This window comes from Mastigoproctus giganteus, chromosome 1 (assembly GCF_048544385.1).
Source record: "Mastigoproctus giganteus isolate SK-2022 chromosome 1, ASM4854438v1, whole genome shotgun sequence".
In the NCBI taxonomy this organism is placed as follows: domain Eukaryota; kingdom Metazoa; phylum Arthropoda; class Arachnida; order Uropygi; family Thelyphonidae; genus Mastigoproctus; species Mastigoproctus giganteus.
The window spans coordinates 263,267,475-263,291,387 of NC_143575.1; the positions used below are offsets into that span (position 1 = coordinate 263,267,475).

At 37.2% G+C, this 23,913-nt stretch overlaps 1 protein-coding gene across 3 annotated transcripts in view; it reads left to right on the plus strand.

Moving 5' to 3' along the window:
- bel (ATP-dependent RNA helicase bel) overlaps positions 1–23,913 on the plus strand; it is a 277,696-nt gene that overhangs the window by 106,546 nt on the left and 147,237 nt on the right. For all 3 annotated transcript variants that reach the window (XM_090377286.1, XM_090377294.1, XM_090377300.1), the window contains one exon: positions 17,487–17,612. In XM_090377286.1, coding sequence (XP_090233412.1) covers positions 17,487–17,612 — 126 coding nt within the window. The remainder of the gene's footprint in view (positions 1–17,486; positions 17,613–23,913) is intronic.

Genomic DNA, 23,913 nt, shown 5'->3' on the forward strand with positions numbered 1-23,913 from the left:
AGCAAAGCAATAAATACGCCGATCACAGTACAACTGGATGCCACTCAACAGCAAAATACAACAGTATCTACCACTCCTGATTCTAACCAAACAGATTACATGGATTCAGAAAATAATTCAAACCAAAATGAACAAGTTTTAGAACTGTTTACTGAAGAGGAGATGGATATTACATTGTTCAAGTTTACCTTCCCCCAAAGAAGGGGTAAGGTAAACTTGAGCAATGTAAGCCTTCTGTACCTCAAACAAATCAAGGCCCCTACTAAACCCAAATAATATGTGCTTTCTTACAGTGGAACTGTAGAGCCTATTGTAGTAATTTGGCTGACATCAGAGTTCACAATGTGATCCTGTTGCCTTCTGTCTACAGGAAACCAATCTAACACCAAATATAATTGTTTCCCTTTAGAAATACGTAATACATCGGCAATATTGTGTTGCACAAAATTTGACCAATCTTGCACATGGAGGAGTAGCACTGGTCATCAACTCCCAGATACCCCTCAAAACCAACCCCACTAAAAACAAATCTTGAGGCAGTTGCTGCATGAATCAATGTTAACTTTGATTTAACCATAGCCACCTAACCAAAATATAAGCAATGCTGAGTTAGAAGAATTAGTGATAAAGCTTCCCAAACCCTACTGTATCCTAGGAGACGTCATCCGCTAGGGAGAAACCATAACCTCAACAAGCGTGGACAAACTATCGAAAAATTACTTGATCAGCATAATCTGATCACTCTCGATAATGGAGTGCATGCTTATATGCATCTTCCTATAGGATCTGCCTCAGCTATTGGTGTCTCTTTATGCTCAGCAACCATATACCCTCTTTTTATATGGACTATTCACAGCAACCCACTAGGCAGCGATCATTACACTGTGATATGCCACATTGATACAAGCATTCCCTATCATTCTTACTGAATTGCCAAATGGAACTTCTCCAAAGCTGAATGGTACGTGTACAAGCAGCTAGCTACAATAGAAGAAAAACAGGTCCAACAAACACCCATAAACTTGACAGTAGAATATATATCTAACAAAATACTGCAAGCAGCAGATAGTGCAGTCCCAAAACAATCCACTAAAATATTGACTCTCTAAAATGTGGTGGAACGATGAATGTAGTACTGTTAAAAAAGAGAAGAACGGAGCATGGAACTTCTTCAGAAAGTTCCCAACGACAGAAAACCTTGTCTGCTTTAAAAAAGGAAGGGCAAAGGCAAAACGAGTTAGGCAGACCATCAAAAGGGAAGCATGGAGGTGTTTCGCTTCCACAATTACAAAAATGACAAAAACCCAAACAATTTGGGCCGAAATTGTTTTTACACTTGGGTGTTTTGCATACAGCATATGTACGCAAAACACCCAAGTGTAAACTGTCCCATGCTCAATGTCAATGGCTCTGATATTACAAAACCAGAGGAGATTGTAAATGCTCTAGGTAGATCGTTCATGAAAATCTCAGCTGTGAAATCAAACTCTCCACAATTCCAGACATACAAAGCACAAGCCGAAAAACACTCAATTCATTTTAAATCAACATCCACTGCTTCTACAATCACCCCTTCACAATGTCAGAGTTACATCATGCTCTAGCCTCCACTAAACTCAGTGCAGCAGGGCCAGATGGAATACATTTACACCATGATAGCAAAACTTCTTGAACTGGCCCTCAAGACATTGTTACCACTCTACAACAGGATATTCAAAGAAAACACTTTCCCTGACAAATAGCAGAATGCTTGTGTTTTGGCATTTCCAAAACCTACAAATCCACAGCATTATCGACCTATTGCACTCACCAGCTGTGTATGCAGGGTCATAGAAAAAATTAACGCCTGGCTATCCTGTTTCTAGCTCGAAATAACCATATGAATCCAGTGCAGTGTGGGTTTTCATGAAGGTTGATCCGCTCTTGACCTTTTGATTAAGATAGAAATAAACATCCGTGACACCTTCATATGGAAAGAACATCTTGCCATGGTCCTCTTTTACATTGAAAAGTCGTTTGACACTGCATGGAGATATGATATAATGCGAAATCTATACGATTTGGGATTACGCAGATACCTACCACAGTTTATCAGAAACTTCCTACACCACCTCTTATTTCAAGTTAGATTTCACAACCACTTATCTTCAAAGTTCATACAGGAAGAAGGGGTGCCACAAGGATCAGTGCTAAGTGCTACCCTCTTTAATATAAAAATGAATTCAATAACACAGGACCTGCCACAAACAATATCCACTACCCTGTACACCGATGACCTCCGTATTGCCTGCCATTCACCTAATATGCGAATGGTTGAAAGACAGCTGCAATGTGCCATCAACAAAATAGCTGAATGGGTCCAAAACGATGGTTTTTGCCTCTCAACCCAAAAGGCTTTCAAGATACACTGCTGCAGGAAGCTTAACCTACATCTACACCCAGAACTTCAACTAGAAAATTAAATCATACCAGTGGCCCCTAGTGTCTGCTTTCTTGGTGTGATATTTGACCAAAAACTCATCTTCCTGGAACATATAAAAACACTCAGGATTACCTGTCTTAAGAGTTCTATCAGGCACAGCATGGGGCACTGACCGTTACACACTACTAGAGTTGTACCATGCATTAATACGGTCACGTCTAGACTATGGTTCTGTAGTTTATAGCTCTGCTAAACTAAGTGCTTTACGTTGGCTTGATCCTGAGCACCACAGTGCTCTTCATCTTGCACTGGGGTGTACCGTACATCGCCGCTCCACAGCCTATATGCTGAAGCACATGAAACCTCTCTGCAGCTACACAGACAAATGCTTTTATTATGCTATGCAGCAAAACTCAAAGGGCATCCAACCATCCCACTTGGAACTGACTTTTCTCTCCTAAATGGGTAAACCTCTACCAAACCTATCCATCAATAAATCTACCAACTTGGATACGTCTTTGCTCACTGCAGGCAGACTGGCAAATTGACCTTAGAAAGATACAGTTCACTTTCTCTCAAACAGTCCCACCTTGGTTGTACTATATACCACCATGCAACTTTTCATTGATAGCCTGGGGAAAACACACCTTATCCCAACAGAACATACTGCAAATACACGGCGCACTGTTGAACCCAGCACGGCCAGTACACACCAATGTACACTGATGGGTCTAAAACTGACAATCATGTTGGTGCAGCAGCAGTAGTATTTCTGAACATAACTATATCCAAGAAATTTCCTACTGAATGTAGCAGCTGTACTGCAGAACTTTGTACTGTCCACATAGCCTTAAATTATGCACTCTCAAAAACCATATTGCACAGTGTTATATACAGACTCCATAAGTGCTATCCAAACTGTACAACAGAATCCGAAGAATGATAACCCTTCTGCTTCGACAGATCTGGAATACTCTGACTAAGTTAAACCAGAAGAAATAACGAGTTCTCTTATGTTGGATCCCTGGTCACGCTGGAACTTCTGGAAATGAACAGGCTGACCTAGCTGCCTAAACTGCTACCAATCCTATAGCCCAAGCTTTTACTACACGTGCATCTGATTACAGGTACGTTATAAATAAACAATGTCTTGAACAATAGCAACACATCTGGCAAAATCAGACCAATAACAAATTACTCTGCATTAAAAAAAGGTCTCAAAACATGGAGGTCCAGTATTCATGAGAACCGACATGTATTAGCCCGATTACGAATAGGCCACACGCACTTGATACATCTATCTACTTATGGCCACTGACCCACCACGTTGCACAAATTGCAACACCCAACTTAGTCCAGCATATACTCATTAATTCCCCGATTTACAACAGTGAGCAACATACTCTTTTTGCCTCATTTTCAGCAACAAATACTTTGAGTATTGCCCATCTTTTAGCAGATATGCCACATGTGGGGAAAAAAGGCCCACTACACAATTTAAACACTATCTGAGACCTCTGTAGTCACCCTTATGAAAGAAAAACCCTTTATTTACCCTTGGCAGTAGTTATGCCTTTAAATAAATTTCACATTAGCATTAGTTGAGGCATATGATTCAAGACAGCAAGCTTATACAGCATCAGACAAAAAAAAAAAAAAACCCTTCCCATTTCGCCCATCCAGTCATTCCAAATGTTTCACTGAAAAGGCCTCTGTGGTCAGGAAATCTATCCATAATTGATGCTGCCAACTCTGACCAATTATAACTTTATAAACATAAAATAAAATAAAATTCCAAATGTTTGTCTAGTTCGGTCTTAAATTTATTCATGCTATCAGCTTCCACAAAAACAGACGGAAGTCTGTTCCAGCAATCAACCACCCGCTGGCTAAAGGCAAACTTCTACAACTGTCTTTCCTCAGTTTGAATCTAGGCCCCCTCAGGTTCTTAGTTTGAGCAAGCAGAACTATCCCATCAGCATTGAGGCTACTAAAACCATTCAAGGCCTTATACACCTCAATCAGAATACCCCACAGGTGCCTAGTTTTCAGATGCTGCAACTTGCAGAACTTAAGCCTTTCTTGGTAAGAGGACCCCATTGTTCCCTCACCAATCTTGTTGCCCTTCTCTATACATGCTCGAGTAACTCTACATCCTTCCTAAAATAGGCCTCCAGATCTGTATGCTATACTCGAGGTGTGGCCTGGCCATTGCCTTATACTAGGGGTGGCCACTTAATTTATGATACGATCTACTTTTTTCTTCAAAATGTGCCGCGATCTACCTTCTCAAGAATTTTATTGCACATTCTTAAAAAAAGTTAATCAACACATGTTGAAAAATGTTGTTAAAATTTAAAATTAAATACAATTCAGAATTCTTATTTTAAATTCATATATTTAAATTTTTAATTTATGTGAAGTTTGTCTTCGTGTCATCTGCCATGCCTTCAAAATCAGGGATATACTGTGATAAGGCCAACTGTAAAGAATCTTCTGTATGCAAGTCCATAAGAGTAGAGCGATTTTTCGTATTTTTTGTTTCAAATATGAAAAGGCCGATTTACATAGATATGTGGAAGCAAAACAGGAATTTAAAAGTTCACTGCATTTTTTTTTTTTTTTTATTTTTATTTATTTATTTTTTTTATATATATTTCAGTACTTTTCTCAGCAAACATTTCCAAAATTCTTTTTCTGAAGAACTGGCCTTTAGGAAGATATCGTTTCGCAGTGTAATAATTTAATTTTCAAGTAATATTTTCTCCGTGTGAAAAATCTGGGTTTTTTTTTTTTTTTTTTTCTGCTATTTGTTTCGTATCTAAGTCGACATTAAATCAATAAGAAATATATTGAACGTCTTCAATGGTTTTAAAATCACTGAATCTGGTTTCAGAATCATCCACAACTTTAATTTCAGAAACATATTTCTCACTTAAATTCAAAAACAGGATACTTTTGCAAATAATCTTGCATATTTGCAAAATAATAGAATTTTTTTTTTCTTTGAGATCCTTAGCCATTGCCAAAAATTGATATTTATATGCAGAAATACTACTAATCATGTTACCCACATTTTTTATTTTTTCTTCTAATTCCAGTTCAGATCACTTTAATTTACTGGTAAAATCAGCCAAAAAAGCCAGATCACACAACCATTCCATATCTTGTAGCTGCTGTTAATCATCTCCCCTTTGATCAACAAATTTTTTAATTTCATTCAGCAAATTTTGAAATCTCTGTAGAAGCTTACTCCAACTCAGCCACCTCACATCTGTGTGTAATGCCAGATCTGATTCATTTTTATCGAGTTGCATTTTGAAAAGTCTCCTTTGAAGAGATTGTCCTCTGTGGAATTCATGATTTTGAAAGCTACAGGTTAACACTTGTTGGTGGATGATACAGTGGTAAATCAAAATATCTGGGAATTCATCATCCTTTTGGCACAATGCGATGAATTCGTTAAGATGCCCCTGCATTGCTTTAGCTCCATCTGTTGTTATTGATATGAGCTTAAAGAGTGGCAATTTAATTTTTTCAATAAAATTTTTGAATGCGTTATCAAGACCTAGTTCTTTCTTTTAACGAAACCATACCCAGCAGTTCTTCTCTAGTGGCAGAATTGTCGAAAACCATATGAATAAAAACGAGCAATTGAGCTGTATCACTGACGTCTGTAGATTCATCCAGGTGTGAAGAAAAGGACACGCAATTGCTCACTCACATTTTTACTCATTTTTCGATGCGTCGCATCACAGTATTTCGAGAAAATTGCAGAGCTTGAGGAGCACTTCTAATTTCATTTTTGTCCTTAAATTTTTCAAAAGGAGAATGTGTTATTTCTAAAAATGCATCTTTGATGAATTAACCATCAGAAAATGGTTTTCATTATTTTTTTGCAAGAAGATGACTCACTTTAAATGATGCTACAGTTCCTGCTTTAGATTGTAAATTAGGTGTCATGAAGAAATTGTTGTGCGAATAATCTGGATTTAAGTTCTTTTAATTTATTTTTTCTAAGGTCACTATTAGGTGGAAATTCCAATTGATATTTACCATGGAGTGCATTGAAGTGCCTTTCTAAATTTACTTTTTTTAGTATAGCCACTGGTACTTTGCAAATCAAACAACAACATTTTTCTTTTATCATTACAAAAAAGTATTCTAGTTCCCACTCTTGATGAAAATAATATATTTTATTCTTTTTGGTAGTATTCATTTTAAATCAAAGAGTATTAAATTAACGTAAAGTACTGTCCAGTTATTAATATTAAGTAAGCTAAATAAGAATTCGACACATACACTATACTCTCCACAATGTAACAGTAAATTTTCACTAGACAAGCCTAGCGACTGCGCGATGACAAGAGTATATATATGATTGAACGGATTTGTAATAAGTGTATGCAGTGGGGCACAATAATAATAATATTTAAATTTTGACTAATCTTTTTTAATATACAGGGTGTCTCAAAAATACACAGCATAACTTTTGGAATGAGTTCCTCATATGTAGACAATAAAAATATTTTATATCAATGTAGTTCTGGAAATGCTTGGTTTCAGAGTTTTGAAGGTCTGTCTGTGACACTTAACTGTTCACATCACTTTATAGTATTTATAGTAATTGTTCAAAATGTCCACATTCTGCCTGAATGCAGGCCTCACATCGACATCTCATGGACTAAATTCCTGGCCTGTTTTGTATTGTCTCACAACCTGCCACAATTTGATTGCAGAGAGTTTCCACATCAGCTACCGGAGTCGAATACACCAATGACTTTAAATGGCCCCACAAGAAGAAATCTAGTGGGTTTAAATCAGTGAGCGTGGAGGCCAGGCAGTTGGTCCACCCTCTACTTCAGGAGTCGTAGATCTTGTTCGTCCTCTGTTGGCAGCACGAGGTGTAAAAGGTCCCATGTTTACAAAGGCGGCGATGGATACCTTCGAACGTTTTCCTGTCTGGACATCTTCATTCTGGGAACCTTTCGTGATACAAATGACGAGCATCCAGAGCATTGCCTTCCGCCAAACTGTACATAAAGTGCGTATCCGCTTGCTCCTGATTTGAGTACGTGGTCGGAATGGAAAACTACCAGATTCTGTCAGTACCTTGTGTTGAGACATTCCGGTTAATAACTCGGGAACAAGCATTTCTGGAACTATGTTGATATAAAATATTTTTATTATCTACATATGAGGAACTCATTCCTGAAGTTTTGCCGTGTATTTTTGAGACACCATGTATATTTAAAATTCGTCATGATTGAACGAAATTAAAGCCGTGTTCGACTTGGCCACCCCTGCCTTATACATTAGTACGCTGTGATCAGCTGACCGGGCTAGCCGGGTGGGTAAAGTGCCTGCCTCGCAACCCAAAGGTTGCGGGTTCGATTCCCGCCTCGGGCTTGGATCAAAGTACTGCAAAAACCTTGGGAGGTGCATTATGGCCACAGAAGCCTATGCGCCAACAACTACAAAAAAAAAAAAAAAAACACGCTGTGATCACTACCACCCAGTGGGTCTTTTACCTGCAGATTCTTATTGCCTGAAAATCACTGCTAATAACCAGATTTCAGCTGACAATTGGACATCCTCTGTTACATGTCATCCCTTTCATGATTAATAGACTGGATTATAGACTTGATTTTTTAAAAAAAATTTAAACCTAAAAATTGGGACGCGAAAATACATGAGGTCAATATGATAGCTGTAATCAAAGCAGTAACAAATAGGGAAAAACAGCCTCTTCTGTTTTATTTTTATTTATTATATATATCCTGTGGTGCACAAATGTGTCACATTTCTTCTTCTTCTCTAAAGTTTATTCTATGTATTTAAAAATACTCTCTTTAAAATTGATTATAGAGGTCGCTAATCATCTTTTTTTTTTCGTAGTTCTCTGTCACATTAGTTGCTGTATTATATAACAGATTTGTCCCTATTTGTTACTGCTTTAATTACAGCTATCGTATTGACCTTGTGTATTTTTTGCATCTCCATTTTCGGCTATAAATTTTTTAATCTTTTATACTAGTTTTAATTTTATTTTAATTGTATGTATTTTCAGTATAAAAACTGCTTAGGGACTACCTTGTCCGTACTTTGTAAGAGGTATATAGCTTTTCTGTTTCAATTACATTTATTTACATTTGTATTTATAAATTTTCTCTCGTACAGCCAAATTTTCCTGCTTTTATCTGATGTAGGCTGCCATTACCTTCTTTTGACAATCTGACGTAATTTTTATTTAAAAGTTACTACTTTTTGCTCATATTTCAGCTATTTTTTTTTTTTTTTTTTTTTTTTTTGCCTTTGGTTTTCTGTGTGTTTTGAACTGCCATCTTCTTTATTTTTATCTGTTATATTTATTGTAATATGCATATACAGTAAACCCTCGCTATTTGCGGTTTCGCATATTCGTGGTCGCTGATTTAATATAAAATGAAACCTAAAAAATATGAATTTTAAAGTGCCATGAACATTTTCCGCCATAAAAAAAACACGGGCGTGGCTAAAATCATCTTTCCCGGTCAAAACAATGATCAGTGAGTGGGGGACAGAGGGGGTGACAAAATCGCGAGTGTGGATGTTTCTTGCTAATCCTTGTTCAGTATGTGTTATGCGCTTATCGTGGGAGGTTTCATTGTTTGCTTTTAATTTATTTGATTATAAATTTATCAATTTATAAATTGATATTGCTTACAAAAGTGAAAAATCTACCGTTTTGCAGTTTGTTAGTCTAAACAGGCTTTTTTTTTTTCGAGTGTGTTAACGGAAGAAAATGACTTTATTGTGGGCAAGTTCTTTTCTAACCCCTACAAAAATATGGCTATGAATAACAAGGGAATTGTGAAAAGATCAGAAGAGGTGATGACATTATCAAATAAAATGCAGTTATTAGACAATTTCTAATGGTGAAAGTGTCTCGTCAGTTGCAAAACATAAAATCAATAAGTCAACAGTACGATCAATCAAGAAATCGGAAGAAAAAATCCGCTGTAGTGTCCGTGAAAACGTGCTAATTGCTTCAAAAATTTGCTCTGTAACTTGTGATGTTAAATTAGAAAAAATGGAAAAGGCTTTAAATCTGTGGATAGAAGACCGAACTCAAAATAAAATTCCGTTAAGTTCACTCATCATTCGTGAAAAGGCAAAACACCTTTATCAACACTTTAGCGAAACTGGTGGTAGCACTGGTGGGATGAGTTTTTTAGCTATAGCAAAGGTGCTGGATTTGAAAGATTTTGTTTGAAATTTCTAATAAATATTACATTTAATATTAAATTGTTTCTTATTTTCATTTTGATGCCTTATGCTTGTATTTTACTATGTACTGTCTATGTACATAGTCATATTATGAAGGTACATATAATACATACATAGACAAAATTTTAGACTAGTTTTTCTTATATGTTTCATACTTTGGAACGGAACCCCTTTATTACTATGGGAGCCATAACTCTGTATTCACGGCATTTCTCAGGAATGTAAATACAGGTTTACTGTATTTGCATCCATTGCTGCTGCTTTGTGTGCATCGGTGCATTTGCTTTATCCAGTTTATTTTACTTTACGCTGTTTTATCTGTTTTTACTCTTTAGTATGTCTCTTATATTTTATATATGTATGTTTATTTATGGTTATTTTTATGTATATGTTGCAGGGTATTTGTATACTGAGTTCAGATACCTTTCTAATGCCTTTTGTATGTTTGGAATAAATTGTACTAAGTGGCCAAAGAAGGGAGTTTAGTAAAGTTAAAGGCATAATTGGAATTTTTATTTTTTTAAGAAAAAACTGATTGGCATTTGTATATATGGCTAATGAATAACTTTAGCCATATATACACTGAGTGATCACTGAATTATTGACCACCCCTATGAAAACTGAATGCGACCCGTTGACCACACTAGGTAAGAGAGTGCACAGTTAGTTGACCTATGTGGCATATATAAGGTGTTAGTGGTTCAGAAGGTAGTAAAATTCTGTGCGTGATGGATAAAAGGAAGGATTTATCGGACTTTGATAAAATACAGATTGTGGGAGCTCAACGAGCTGGTGCCTCAATTTCCTGAACTGGTGGGGCATTCGAGAGCCGCCGTGTAAGTGTACTGGGACTAGCGTCAAAATGTCAAACAACGACCAGACGGCAAAACTGCAAAGGTCAGCTAAAGGCTGATGTTAGTGGTGAGTGCCGGGTTCAACGACTTGTGCAGCACTGTTGAAGAGTTGACTACCCAATACAACATGGGGCCAACCTCGCACGTATAGGCTATACCAGAGATAACCCCTACGGCATCCTCTCCTAACCAAGGTTCATCAGCATAAAAGACTGGAAGGTGTGCTGGTCACACCTTCCAGGGGTAAATAACATGACTCAGATGAGTCATGTTATTTACCCCACACTTTGAATAGTAGTGAACAGATTGGGTGACAACATGAGGCCCTTGATCCATCATGCATGGTATGAAAAGTGTAGGCCTGTAGAAGTGGTTGTATGGTGTTGTGCATGTTTTGGCAGGAACTTGGACTCCTAGTCCCTGTGGAACAACTTATCAGTGGTCTCCGCTATTGCTGACTGTGTACACCCAATGTTACAGTTTTTGCTGAATGGCAATGGTGTCTTCCAAGATGACAATGCACCGAGCCATCAGGCACTTGATGTGCAAGAATGGTTTGAGGAAAACAGTTCTGATTTCCAGCATATTGGCCACCGAACTCCCCTGATATCAATCCCATAGAGCACTTGTGGGACACTATGGAAAGGCATATCAGGCATTTGGATACACCAATCACCTCCATACCTGCATTGCTGGCCGCATTACACACAGCTTTGTTGGCCATACCTCCCAAACACTTCTGACTTATTGTTGAATCAATGCCACGTCGGATAGCTGCTGTACTGAGGGCAAAAGGAGAACCTACGAAGTATTAGATAGGTGGTCATAATTCAGTCATCACTGTGTGTGTGTGTGTGTGTGTGTGTGTGTGTGTGTGTGTTATAAAATGAAGATTGATGCAATAAAGCATCATATTTAAGAGTGTAAATATTCTATATAATATTGGTGTAAATACACCATAGAAAACTCTTAAATGAAAAAACTACGTTTGTAGTTTGAAGGGGCATCATTTTATCTGCATCTCATATTGCGCTCCTTCACGAGTTGCCATGTATTGCACTACCTCGAATAAGTAACACTTCACCAAAATACAAGTCTATTGTTACTTATTCTCGGTGGGCAGGCACCCTGGTATTGCAGGCATGACAATCCAGTTGTGAAGATAATCACACAATATGCATCTATAGTTTTTATTTTTCCCCCCTATATTCAGAGAATGGCTATATGCTTCATATATTATAATATATATTATGAGTGACACTTGACAACAGCATTCTAGAGAATAAGTTTCGGACTCAACTGCCATAAGGAAATTAGTGTATTTGCTCTTGCACTGTTCATTATTTTCTTTTCTATAAACCAGATATGTACATTTTATTATTATTTATTATTATTATTAGCTATATGGTGCAAGGAAGCCTGGGGCTTATACTGCACAAGCCAAAAAATAAAATTTCCTGAGAGAGAGAGAGAGAGAGAGACTGAGAGAGATTGAGATTGAATCACCAAGAAAGAGAAGAATGATGATATCCAGCTCAGGACCCTGGGTGTGCCATGCCTATACTTACCAGATAAATGCATAGGTTTTATTCATGGGTGGACTTCGAAAATAATTAATTCTGAATTTTTCATCAGAACTGTTTTGTTCAAAGTAGACTTAAAAATAATTATTGAGTTCATCTGGAATTGGGAAATATTTTCTTTATTGTTGAATTGTCATTAAAACAGTATTCATTATAATGGGATGTTATTGTATATATCATCAGCCATTTTCAATCCACTGCAGGATGAAGGCCTCTCCAGCAACTTTCCAGTTCCTTCTGTTTTGAGCACTGGCCATCCATTTACTACCCACAAACTCATGAATTTCATCTATCCATCTTTGTCTTCCAGGTTTTCTTCTACCTCCTCTTCGATACCATTCTGTTAATTTCTTAGTCCATCTCTCATCATGTCTTCGAGCTATGTCCTGCCCAAGACCATTTTAGTTCTTTAGTTTTGATAAGAATGTCCTTTACTTGAGTTTGCTGCCTAATCCATGTGTTTCTCTTCTTATCTAACAGTCTGATTCCCAATATAATTCGTTCCATTCTTCGCTGTGTAGTTCTCAGCTTCTCTTCCATTCTTTTGGTGAGTGCCCAAGTTTCACTTCCATAAGTCATGGTGGGAAGTATACATTGGTTCATTATTTTACGTTTCAGACAAACTGGGATATTGCTCTTCAGTATGTAACTATTTCCTGAATACTATCCATCCAAAATTTATTCTTCTTTTGACTTCCAGCCATTTATCATTATTACAGCTAATAACTTGTCCCAGATAAGTATGACTCCACCTTTTCAATTACTGCTCCTTCAATCATTATTTCCCTTTCTGTGGCATACTTGTTCATCATTACTTTTGTTTTAGCCATATTCATCTTTAGTCCAAAATCCTTACTAACTGTGCATAACTGATTAAGATTTTCCTCTAATTCTTTGGGATCTTGGCTTATGACCACAATGTCATCTGCAAATCGTAAATGGTTTAGGTACTCTCCGTTCACACTAACTCCTTTCTGCGACCAGTCTAATCTTCTGAAAGCTTCCTCAAGGGCAGCAGTAAGCAGCTTCGAAGATATTGTGTCCTCGTCGAAATCCTTTCTCAATTTTAAATTTGCTACTGTCTTTGTCTAGTCTAATAAAGGAGGTAGCACTCTCATATATTTTCTTCAAATCATAATATATGGGGTATCTATGCCTTGTCTTTGCAGTGCCCGAAACATTGCCTTATGCTGTATGGAGTCAAATGCCTTTTCATAATCCACAAATGCCAGGCATAATGGTGTTTTTTTATTCATTTGCTTTCTCCGTTAGCTGTGATATTACGTGAAGGTGGTCCATAGTTGAGAATCCTGTCCTAAAGCAGCTTGCTATTTCAGTTGATTCTCATCAAGTATTCTTTCTAATCTGTTAGTAATGACCCTTGTGAACAACTTGTAGATGTGGGATAACAAGCTAATTGTTCTATAATTTCCAATTTCTAATTTATCTCCTTTCTTATGCAGCAAAACTATGATTGCATTTTTCTAATGCACTTTGTGAAGAGCCTTGCCAGTTTTTGTGTTATGTCTCTTCCTCCCAATTTTAAAAACTCTACAGTAACTTCATCTTCCTCCTGGGCTTTCTGATTCTTCATTTTCTTCAGTGCGTGTTCTACCTCATCAGGAAGAATATCGGGTATGTTGTATGTGTTGCTACTTTGCAATCCATCTTCCCCACTGCTGGCATCATTCCGCTGCTCCTTGTATAATTCTCTATAGTAGTCTTCTGCTATTTGAATTATGCCTTCTCTGCTGTTTATAAGTACACCATCGCTATTCTTCGGTTTCAGTATCATTTGTCTTTATTTATTACTGCTCATGGCTGCTGGTTTAAATCCTTTGTTTTAAATCCTTTGTTTGATGTAGAATAGATGTGCGGAAATTTGCCTTTAGCCAGCGGGTGGTTAATTGCTGGAACAAACTTCCATCTGTTGTTGTGGAAGTTGATAGGTTGAATAAATTTAAGGAGGAACTGGACAGGCATTTGGAGGCAATGGTGTGATATTTTTTTTTTTTTTTTTGGCTGATGCTGCATAAGCTCATACACTGCTTTCTTGCATCACATGCCACTACTACTACTTTCTGTTCACCCTTTTCTTGTAAAAAGTGTTCATTACTGACAGTCCTTGAGATTCTGCAAATTCCACAAGTCTTTCACCTCTTTTATTTCTTTCACCAATTCCAAAATTTCCTATAGTTCCTCTTTCTGCACTGTTTTGCCTTTTTCCAACCTTAGCATTGAAGTCCCCCATAATAATAGTGTAGTGGGTTTTCTGCTCATCTAGAAGACTCTCAATTTTGGTGTACATTTCTTCAACCTCTTCATCATTGTGGCTCGATGTTGGTGCATAAATCATTATAATCTTTAGCTTGTACCTCTTAGAAATCTTGAGTATTAGTCTTGACACCCTTGGTGATGTACTTTTGAATTCCAAAATGTTTTTAAAATCTTTATGGACCAGAAACCCAACTCCACCTTCACTCCTTTCACTGTTTCCATTGGTGTACAGCAGATTTCCACTTGATAAACTTAAGTGATTCATTTCTTTTTCTTGTTTCAGCCAAACGGATGATATTCCAATTCACATTTTCTAATTCCTTTTCCAGCTCTAATATCTTGTCTTCACTGATGAGTGATGTTACGTTATAACAGGCCGAGTTCAGTTTCCGTGCATGGCAGCCTGGTCTTACCCAGAGATTCTTAGCTCCCTCTGCTTCCACTCTGATCCTCTCACTGCCGTAAGAGGGAGAGTGAAAGCTGCTGGGGACTGAGGGCCATTTGTTTTGTCATGCTGTCATATGCTGGAGGGTTTGGTCTTTATTTTCACGCTGACCATGCGTTTTGAAGAGAACCATTCTACACGTTCGTTGCCACCTAAGTGACGTAACAGGGCTTACCATCGAGAAGGTGTGCATGAGTGGATTTTAGGGAGGCAGGCCAACTGGACTTCTCCTAAATCTTCTGTAATAGAAAGATATTGGATCCATCAGTGTTTTAGACTGTACTGTCTGATAATACACAGGATGCCTGTTCCCCTCTAAGTCCCATAGATCCTGCACTGCTTCTTTTACCAGTGACTCCATTATATTCCTTGGAACAGAAGTTAAACTTACAGATCTATAATTATGTGTCACTCTTTGAAACCCCTTTATGCCACTTAATCTTCGAAAAGAACACATCTTAAACTACAAGAAACCAGAGGTGGTTAAAAAACTGTTTTTCACTGACATATACCAATTTTCTTTTGAAGAGCTCATATAGAGTATATAGAATGACTTGAAAAAATGTCATTCTGGCAAAAGCTTTGCTTGCTGTACTGCTATATAACTTTTCTCCTGAAAAGGAGATTATCTTCAGCCAATTTCCCTTTTTGCTTCTTCCTGGATATTTCCATTTGTCTTTGATATAAGATTCACATCTTCAATTTTTAGGCTGATTTTAAATAAATCGGCCTTATGAGTAAGAAAGGAAGTTTTGCATTAATTCATTTCAGCTTGTGACAGCTTAACTAATACAAAAGATACACCATTTCATTGGTAGTCAGGAGCTTTTACTTAAACCTCTTCTAATAATTCTGTGTACTTCGTTTGTGATAACTTTAAATATATAAGGAGATAACATTGTGTGTGTGTATGTGTACTTTCTCAAGCTTTATTCCTGGTTTGGTCAGCTTCAGCATTTCTTTCCATGACATTATTTTGGAAAGAAAAATGTGCATTATGCTCAAGTGAACAGGGCACAAATATTTGGAGATAAGCAGTGGCAAGTTGAGCAGTATGGAAATTTCACTGGGTCTCTGTCCAAGGTCATTTTGTCAGATACTGCCAGGGTTCATTTAAGCACGTGGCTCTGGTGCCAAGTGACTGATTATAGAGATTGTTAAAACCTTTTCTTTTATAAAGTTATTGATTTTTGGCTCTTCCTAAATAAAGAAGTAAGCTTCCTGCCAAGAAAGGAAAGACACCTTTCTATTATATATATATATATATATATATATATATAAAATTAACTTCTCTAGCAGATTAACCACCCACTTATTGCTTGGTCATTGGTGGCACCATTCCTGCCTCCATGGGGGCAGGAATTATTCTAATCTCTCTTAGCTGCCTAATCTCATTCCCATTTTGAGTTCTAAGACTTGGTAACGAGTGCAATTTTATAATACATGGTATTTTGTTGCATGCTCCTTAGTGCTATTCATAAAATTACTGTTAGACAGACATTGTTACAGTCCCACAATATGCTTATGTACCTCTCCTCTTTTTTTTTTTTTTTTTTTTTTACTTGTTTATTTTATGCAGTATTGTTTGCAAATACAATCTGAAAATGTTAACTAAGGTTTAATGCATCTAGATATAGTGTTCCATCTGGTGAACAGAAATCCAGCAGCTACTTATAAACTGTAGATGGGATTGAAACTAGTTCAGAATGGAAAGTATTTACAGGAGTTATGATATAATTAGATGTGAAACTTACTATTCAGGTGGCTAAGAAGGCACGATGTCTTATGTACAATTAATAGGACATGTTTAAGTTGGTATAAGGCTGCTGTTATCTGTCTGTATAAGATTATCTGCATTTGGAGTATTTTATTCAGATCTAGTTTAAATACCTGTTAGCCATTCTTTGAACTCTTTAGAGTTTTCAAGAATGGCTACCAGTTTGGTGAGGGGTGCTGCTCAGTGTTTGTAAGGAACGGCTTAGAAAGTGCAGACTGCAAAGTTCAGCAATAAGACATCTTGGTGTGTGTGGGGTGCTTATTGAATTATGTAATACCTTTAAGGGGATCAGTAAAGTAAATGAGGAAGGTATATTCTCATTTGTAGGAGAGGTTAAAAATCACAGGATGTAAAATCTTATGCAGTGACAGAGGGCTGCATCTTGCATTGTTTATCTTTAGGAAACATGCTGCAGATCACTGGAATAAATTGCCTGCCAATGGTGGCCAACAGAGTTTGGTAAAGGGGAAAGTGTATTTCCCCCCCCCCCTCCCCTTTTTGCCATCCTGCTATCATTTTCTATCTGTTAAGGTTGCAATTATCTTAGGCCATTGGTTATCAGCAGTTTAGCATGTATAACTTTTGTTACATTTGGCAAGTTTTATGCAGGCCTTCATCCTGCAGTGGATTGAAAATGGCTGATGATGAAGTAGATGGTGCCAAGTGTGCAGTACATGGAATTTCCATCCAATTTAATAAATCTATTGCAAGGACACTACACTCATCCAGATGACATGACAAACACTCAGCCGTGAAGCTTAGTTGATTTTTCCAGTTGAAAAAAAATTTTGTTGTCATGTGAAATTTGATCGCTTCAACTAACTGATTGCATATAGTACTAATATGTTCATCCCTATAGGGCGTTACATTCCACCACATCTTCGAAATCGACCAAGTGCTCAGCAAGTTAGTGGATCCAATTCAACTAATCAGGGACAGTGGAGTGGGCGCAACACATTTTCTGCAGATAGAGGAGATCTGAAACGTAAGTAATTGCAATTAACTTTACTATTATGTGAAGTTATTTTTTCTCTCTTTGAGATTTTATAAACACTTTGTTTACTATTATTAAAATGGTAATTTTATCTTTTGGCAAAGGATGAATACAAATTAATGGCAACACTTAAATTAGAAATACTTAATATATACAGGAAGCTCCAGTTTCAAATAAGTTTTGGATTCTTGCCTGCCATTGTAAAGTAGATTCATTCTTATAATGGGCAAGCACGTTTGTGTGAGGAAGGTTAATTTAGAAATAGATGTTACCATTTGAGACATCAGATTTCCTGGCTTCATTATTTTAACTTTTTAACGAAATAAACTTTCTAGACTTTTTATTAATATTATCTCTTATGCCATGACAGTATAGTTTCACTTCTTGTCACTCATTTGGAGAGGTATCAGTTTGAATCCTGTTAGAGTGGAACGATTCTTGGAGATTCTCAAGAATCTCCAAGTGCAAATGTGATTCTCTTCAGTTGGTGCTGTAGTTAGCTGGTGTTAAGCAGAGGAAGTAGCAATTCCCTGTGAGTTATTCTAGTTTTTTAACCTGTGAAATTTGCAAATGAGCCCATGAAGGCACACAATTCAATATGGCCTTAGATAGTTACTAATGCACTATATATATATATATATTTATTTAAAAAAAAAAAAAAAAAGGCCACGTTACTGATTGTTATTTCTAGGAAAGTGGATTTTAAATTCAGTCAAAAAAGCTGGAAAATTGCAGTGCAGCATGTTGTTACAGATGCAGTCAAAGACCTAACACTCAACGGTGAGTCTTCCTCCTAGTGTAGGCATTTTGAAATGTGCAGCAGCCTTTCCCAAACTCTTCAGTTCATGTTGAATTAACAAATAAAACTTTTTTGAGAACACTTGCCCCTTCAGTGGGTGAGTTTGGCTAATTTTAACTGGTATTACTGAAGATAAATTTTTTTTTTTTTTTGTTTTTTTTTTTTTTTTTTTGTTTTTTTTTTAATTTTTAATTGAATGATATTAGCTGTATAGTACTAGGAAATGTAATTTACACTTTTCTGACCATCCCTGAAGCCTGTTCAAGTTTTTCTAAAGGTGTGCTGCTTTGCAGTGGTCATTAACTAGTCTCCCAATCCTGATATCATCAGCAAATTTTGACAGACATCATGCCGTGTCATTTAAGAATCGATGAATATCATAACACTTCATACTAATTGTAATAGAGGTATGTGATGCAAGAAAGCAAAAAAAAAAAAAAAATCATGCAACCATTCCCTCTAAAAGTTTGTTCCAGCAATTAACAACTCGCTGGCTAAAGGCAAATTTCCTCAAATCTATTCTATAACTGTCTTTTCTCAATTTGAATTTATGTCCCCTTAGGTTTGTAATCTGAGCAAGTGGAAGAATCCCATCAGAATTCAGCATGCTCAACCTATTCAAGGCCTTATACACCTCAATGAGATCACCTTGCAGGTTCCTAGTCTCCAGCCGCTGAAATTTGCAGAACTTAAGTCTCTCTTGGTAAGAGGGTCCCTCCATTCTCCTCACCAATCTTGTTGCCCTTCTGTGTACAGCGTCACCTCCGTAGCCAGGTGGGAAGGAGCAGCAGTGCGTAGCACACGCTTCTTGATTAGACTGGGGTTCGAGCCCGTCACCACCAAAATACGGAGAATGTGGGAAGGTCAGGGAATGACTACTGCATATTCCCGGAGCAATATGGCCTTAGTTGCTAATGCTCCTGAAAACCAAATAACAACAACAACTTCTCTGTGCACGCTCAAGCAAATCTACATCCTTCCTAAAATGAGGCCTTCATACCTGTATGCAGTACTCTAAGGCATGGCCTGACTGTTGCCTTATACAAAGGGTTATCTGTAAAAAAAAAAAAAAATAATACATAAATAAAAGTCTAAATGCACCTAATCACCTCCTTTTCCATGCTAGCAAAATTCCTGTATATCATTGACAAAACCTCATGACCTGCTCTTGTAGCCTGTCTGCATTGCTCAGAAAACTTCAAATCTGACTGCACAATTACTCCCAGGTCTTTTCCATTTTCTACCCATAGGCAGTACTTCGCATTTGTCAATGTTCAACTTCAGTTGCCACTTCTCGGCCCATCTGCCCAAATTTTCTAGATCCTGTTGCAGTAGCACGCTGCCATTACTATCATTAACAACCCTGCCATCCTTTGTATCATCTGCAAACTTCAACACTAAGCCTGATATACTTTCATCAATATCATTGATAAATGTATAAAACAACAGTGGGCCCAACACCGAATCCTGTGGGACTCCACTAATAAAATTAGTCCACGAAGAGGAGTGTCCATTGATTTATTACCCTCTGTCTTCTCCCACTTAACAATCCTTTTATCCATTGTAGCAACTTACCCTTAATACCAGTCTGCTCCAATTTGTACAGTAGTCTTCCATGTGCAACAGTGTTAAAAGCTTTCCTGAAATCCAAAAATATGGTATCAAAATTATTTTTTGCATCCAGTTCTTTTGTGTCTACATTGTAGTATCAATCTAATTTGTCAGACAAAAGTTCCCCTTAACAAACCCATGCTGTGTCTGAACTATAACTGCAGTCTTGTCTAGATGATCCTGCAATGCTTCTTTAACCAGTGACTCCATTATTTTCCCTGGAACAGAAGTTAATTTAACTGGTCTGTAATTACTTGTATCATCCTTCGATACCACTTCGTGAATTTAGGATACATTTGCACATCCCCAGTCCATGGGAACTACCCCTGAGTCCAAGGATGCTCTCAGAATTATGACTAAGGGTTTGCTTTGCCACCTCCTTTAAATATAACTAGATATAAGTTCCCACAGACTGGAGATGTGTAAATGTATCCCCAATTCACAAAGGGGGATCAAATTGTCACACGAGTAATTACAGACCTGTTAGTTTAATTTCTGTTCTGGGGGAAAATAATGGAGTCACTGGTTAAAGGAAGTATTGGGATCATCTAGACAAGACTGCAGTTATAGTTCAGACACAGTATGCATTTGTTGGGGGAAGTCTTGTCTGAAAAATTTGATTGGATATTACAATGTGGTCACAAAGCAACTGGATGCAAAAAAATAATTTTGATATCATATTCTTGGATTTCAGTAAAGATTTTGACACTGTATAACACTATCTGAATCAACCTACAGTTGTTATAATCATATAATTCAAGTTATATATTAGTGTCCAACAAAATTGTTTTATTGAAGATAATAAAGCACTTGGTATTATTATGTTTCTTACAGAATGGAGTCAAATGTTTCGTGGTATTTTCTTGCAGCTTCTTCGTTACTGCAAAGATAAATTAACTAAGGGTTATCATTGTGGAATTGCTAAAATTATTTAGTAGAATTAAATGTTTTGGTAAATCAAACTTTAGTCTGATTCAGACAATTTTGTTTTAAGGTTAGTCTTGTATATAGTAAATAACAATAATAAGTAACCACTTACTAGCTGTCTTTGCAATATCACCATCACAAAAGATCACTTTGGTCACAAGAACTTGTTGATTTGTTTATGGGTGAAACGTATATGCAGTAATTTACTTAACCTTGTTACGAGGCAGTTTTGTGGCCAATTGTCTAAAGGATTATCTTTATATTTTTGATCCTGCAGGTTACTTGTGTCCCTAGGGTATCATTACAGCAGGTATTGGCTTAATGGGTAATGGGAGAAACATGGATATGATAAAAATTAGAAAGAAAAGTAGGGCGCCTCCGTAGCCAGGTGGGAAGGAGCAGCAGTGCGTAGCACATGCTTCTTGATTAGACCAGGGTTGGAGCCCGTCACTACCAAATACGGAGGATGCAGAAAGGTCAGGGAATGACCACCGCATATTCCTGGAGCAATATGGCCTTAGTTGCTAATGCTCCTAAAAAAAAAAAAAAACAAGTAACAAGAAATAAAAGTTGTTTAAGTTAAATGCTTTTGAGTGCTTTATCTTTAAACAACAGTGTTTATGTATGCATCATGCCCATCGAAGAATAGCTAAAATTTTTTTACTTATAGTGTTATAATTTCACTTAATATGAAATAGGAATTACATTGCCCTATCCTTAATAACTGGACACTTGCATATCTACACATAACTGTTTGTCTTTATGACAGCCTCTCAGTGGGGTACTCTGCAACAGATTTTTGGAAATGGACTTTAAAGCAGCTATCAGTTCAGCTCTATTACCTGCCTTTTGGTTGGTCTCTCCTCACATGCACCCAATGATCCAGTTCTTCCCAGAATTTCTCTAGTGGATTGAGGTCAGTTCTCTGGGCTCTCCAATCCAACTATTTCGTGCTCATGAGCACAATGATGCTGAGCATTGTCCTGCTAAACAAGTATGGGCCTTCCCTGACTTGCTGTCACAACATAACTAGCACATTATTGTTTACAACATCTAGATATATCTTAGCATTCGTGGTTTTTTCCAGACTGTGAAAAATAGCCCCAGACCATCACACTATCTCTATCAAATTTTCATTGTGAGGATGATACAGTCCAGCAGATAGGTTTTGTTTTCTTTGAACACTCACCACACCTAGACATGACTAGATATATTAAACTTCAACAATTTCATCCCCACTTTGCTCTCTGTTATTACGAAATCATGTAGCTCCCTGTTAGAGTTTAGTAAATGTCTGTCCTCCGCTTCCTTACAAAATTTCTCATTTGTTAATGTAGATGCAAATTACACATTGTTTGTCAGCTATCTGAGTAGGATCATCAACAGTCGAACCATCAACAATCAAGTGGACCCATCCAATTCATCCCCTTCCTTCTAGAGTTTAAGTTTAGTAAATAAGTGTTGTTTTTCTTTGCGTACTTTGCCAAGGATTTCTCGGTCTTCACTTGCCTAACCTCCTTTGTGACTTGATTACAGACTAGCTTATATCTGCCATAGGCTTCTGTATCCCCTGATAATTTGTATGCATCGCACTAATTTTTCTTCTCTGCCACGAACCTCATTAGTTCATCTGACATCCATTTAGGTCTAAATCTTGCACAGTATTACTTAGTTGGTATGAAAAGCCTAGTAGCTTCCAAGGTTAATTCCTTCATTTCTTCCTATTTAGGATTCGCTATTTTTAAAATCATCAGTTGATACCACTGTAGTCACCTTTATACAAAAAACCTCCCCTTTACCCTTCATGGTAGTTACATCTTTAAGTAAATCCCATATCATTACACTGTGATCACTGCCACCTAGTGGTTCCTTTGTCTGCAAATTCTTAATGCATGAATAATCACTGCTGATAATCAGATCAAGAGTATTAGTCTCCCTGGTTGCCTCTCGAACAAGCTGCTGCAGAAAATAATCATCCAATAAATGCAGAAAAGTCTTGCTAGTGTACGACCAACTACAAAAGTTCCAGTCAATATCTGGAAAGTTAAATCCCCCATTGCAAGACATTCTGATTTACTGGCCCACTCTTTCTCTGCACAATTGTTTGTTGTACTCATCAGTCATTAGGCCTATAACACTCTCATTTTCCCTTTCCCAGTGTCTGTCACACCAAACTGACTCAGCATTGTACTGTCCCCCAAATGTCAACTGGATGCACTTCCTTAAATTTTGTTTCTTAACTAATAGCATAACCCTTCCTCCCCTGTCTATCCTTTCTGTACATCTCAAATTCCAATTCTGCACTACTTATATCTGTGTGACACCATGTGTATGATATCCCAACAATATCTGCCTTTGATGTCTTAATCAGCACTTCAAATTCATCAAATTTATTTACTATACTTCTAACATTGGTGTACATGCAGATATATCTGCAATTGTTCATAGTCTTAGTTACCCTAACACTGCCTCGATAGCATCAGCAAATATTCTTGCACCCTGTCTATTTAAGTGTATCCTGTCCCTGTAGAAGCAGTCTCTCCTGTTAGCAAGCACTGACCACGCTGAAAAAAAATTCTACCCCTTGAGCCTTGTACAATCTCTCCAGGGCCAAATTGATTGACAAGGCTTTCATCATATACTCCCTTCCCTCCTATCGTGTCAGGGCAGAATTGCAGACACTTTAAAATTTAACCCTAACTTGTGACTTTTTTCCATCATTGACCTGTTAAATCCAGAGATATCTTACTCTTAAGGTCATTGGTGCCAATGTGTACAATGCTATCACCTTTTGTGCCCTTAAAAAATATCTGCCCTAAAACGTCAACGTTTGCCCCTGGCAGACATACTCTGGTCCTGTTCCACCTATCCTTTTTGCATAATATATTCTCCGTCTCCCTGAGTCTATTGTCAGGGAGATGAAGAATATGTTAACTAGCTCCTGTGGCACCAATG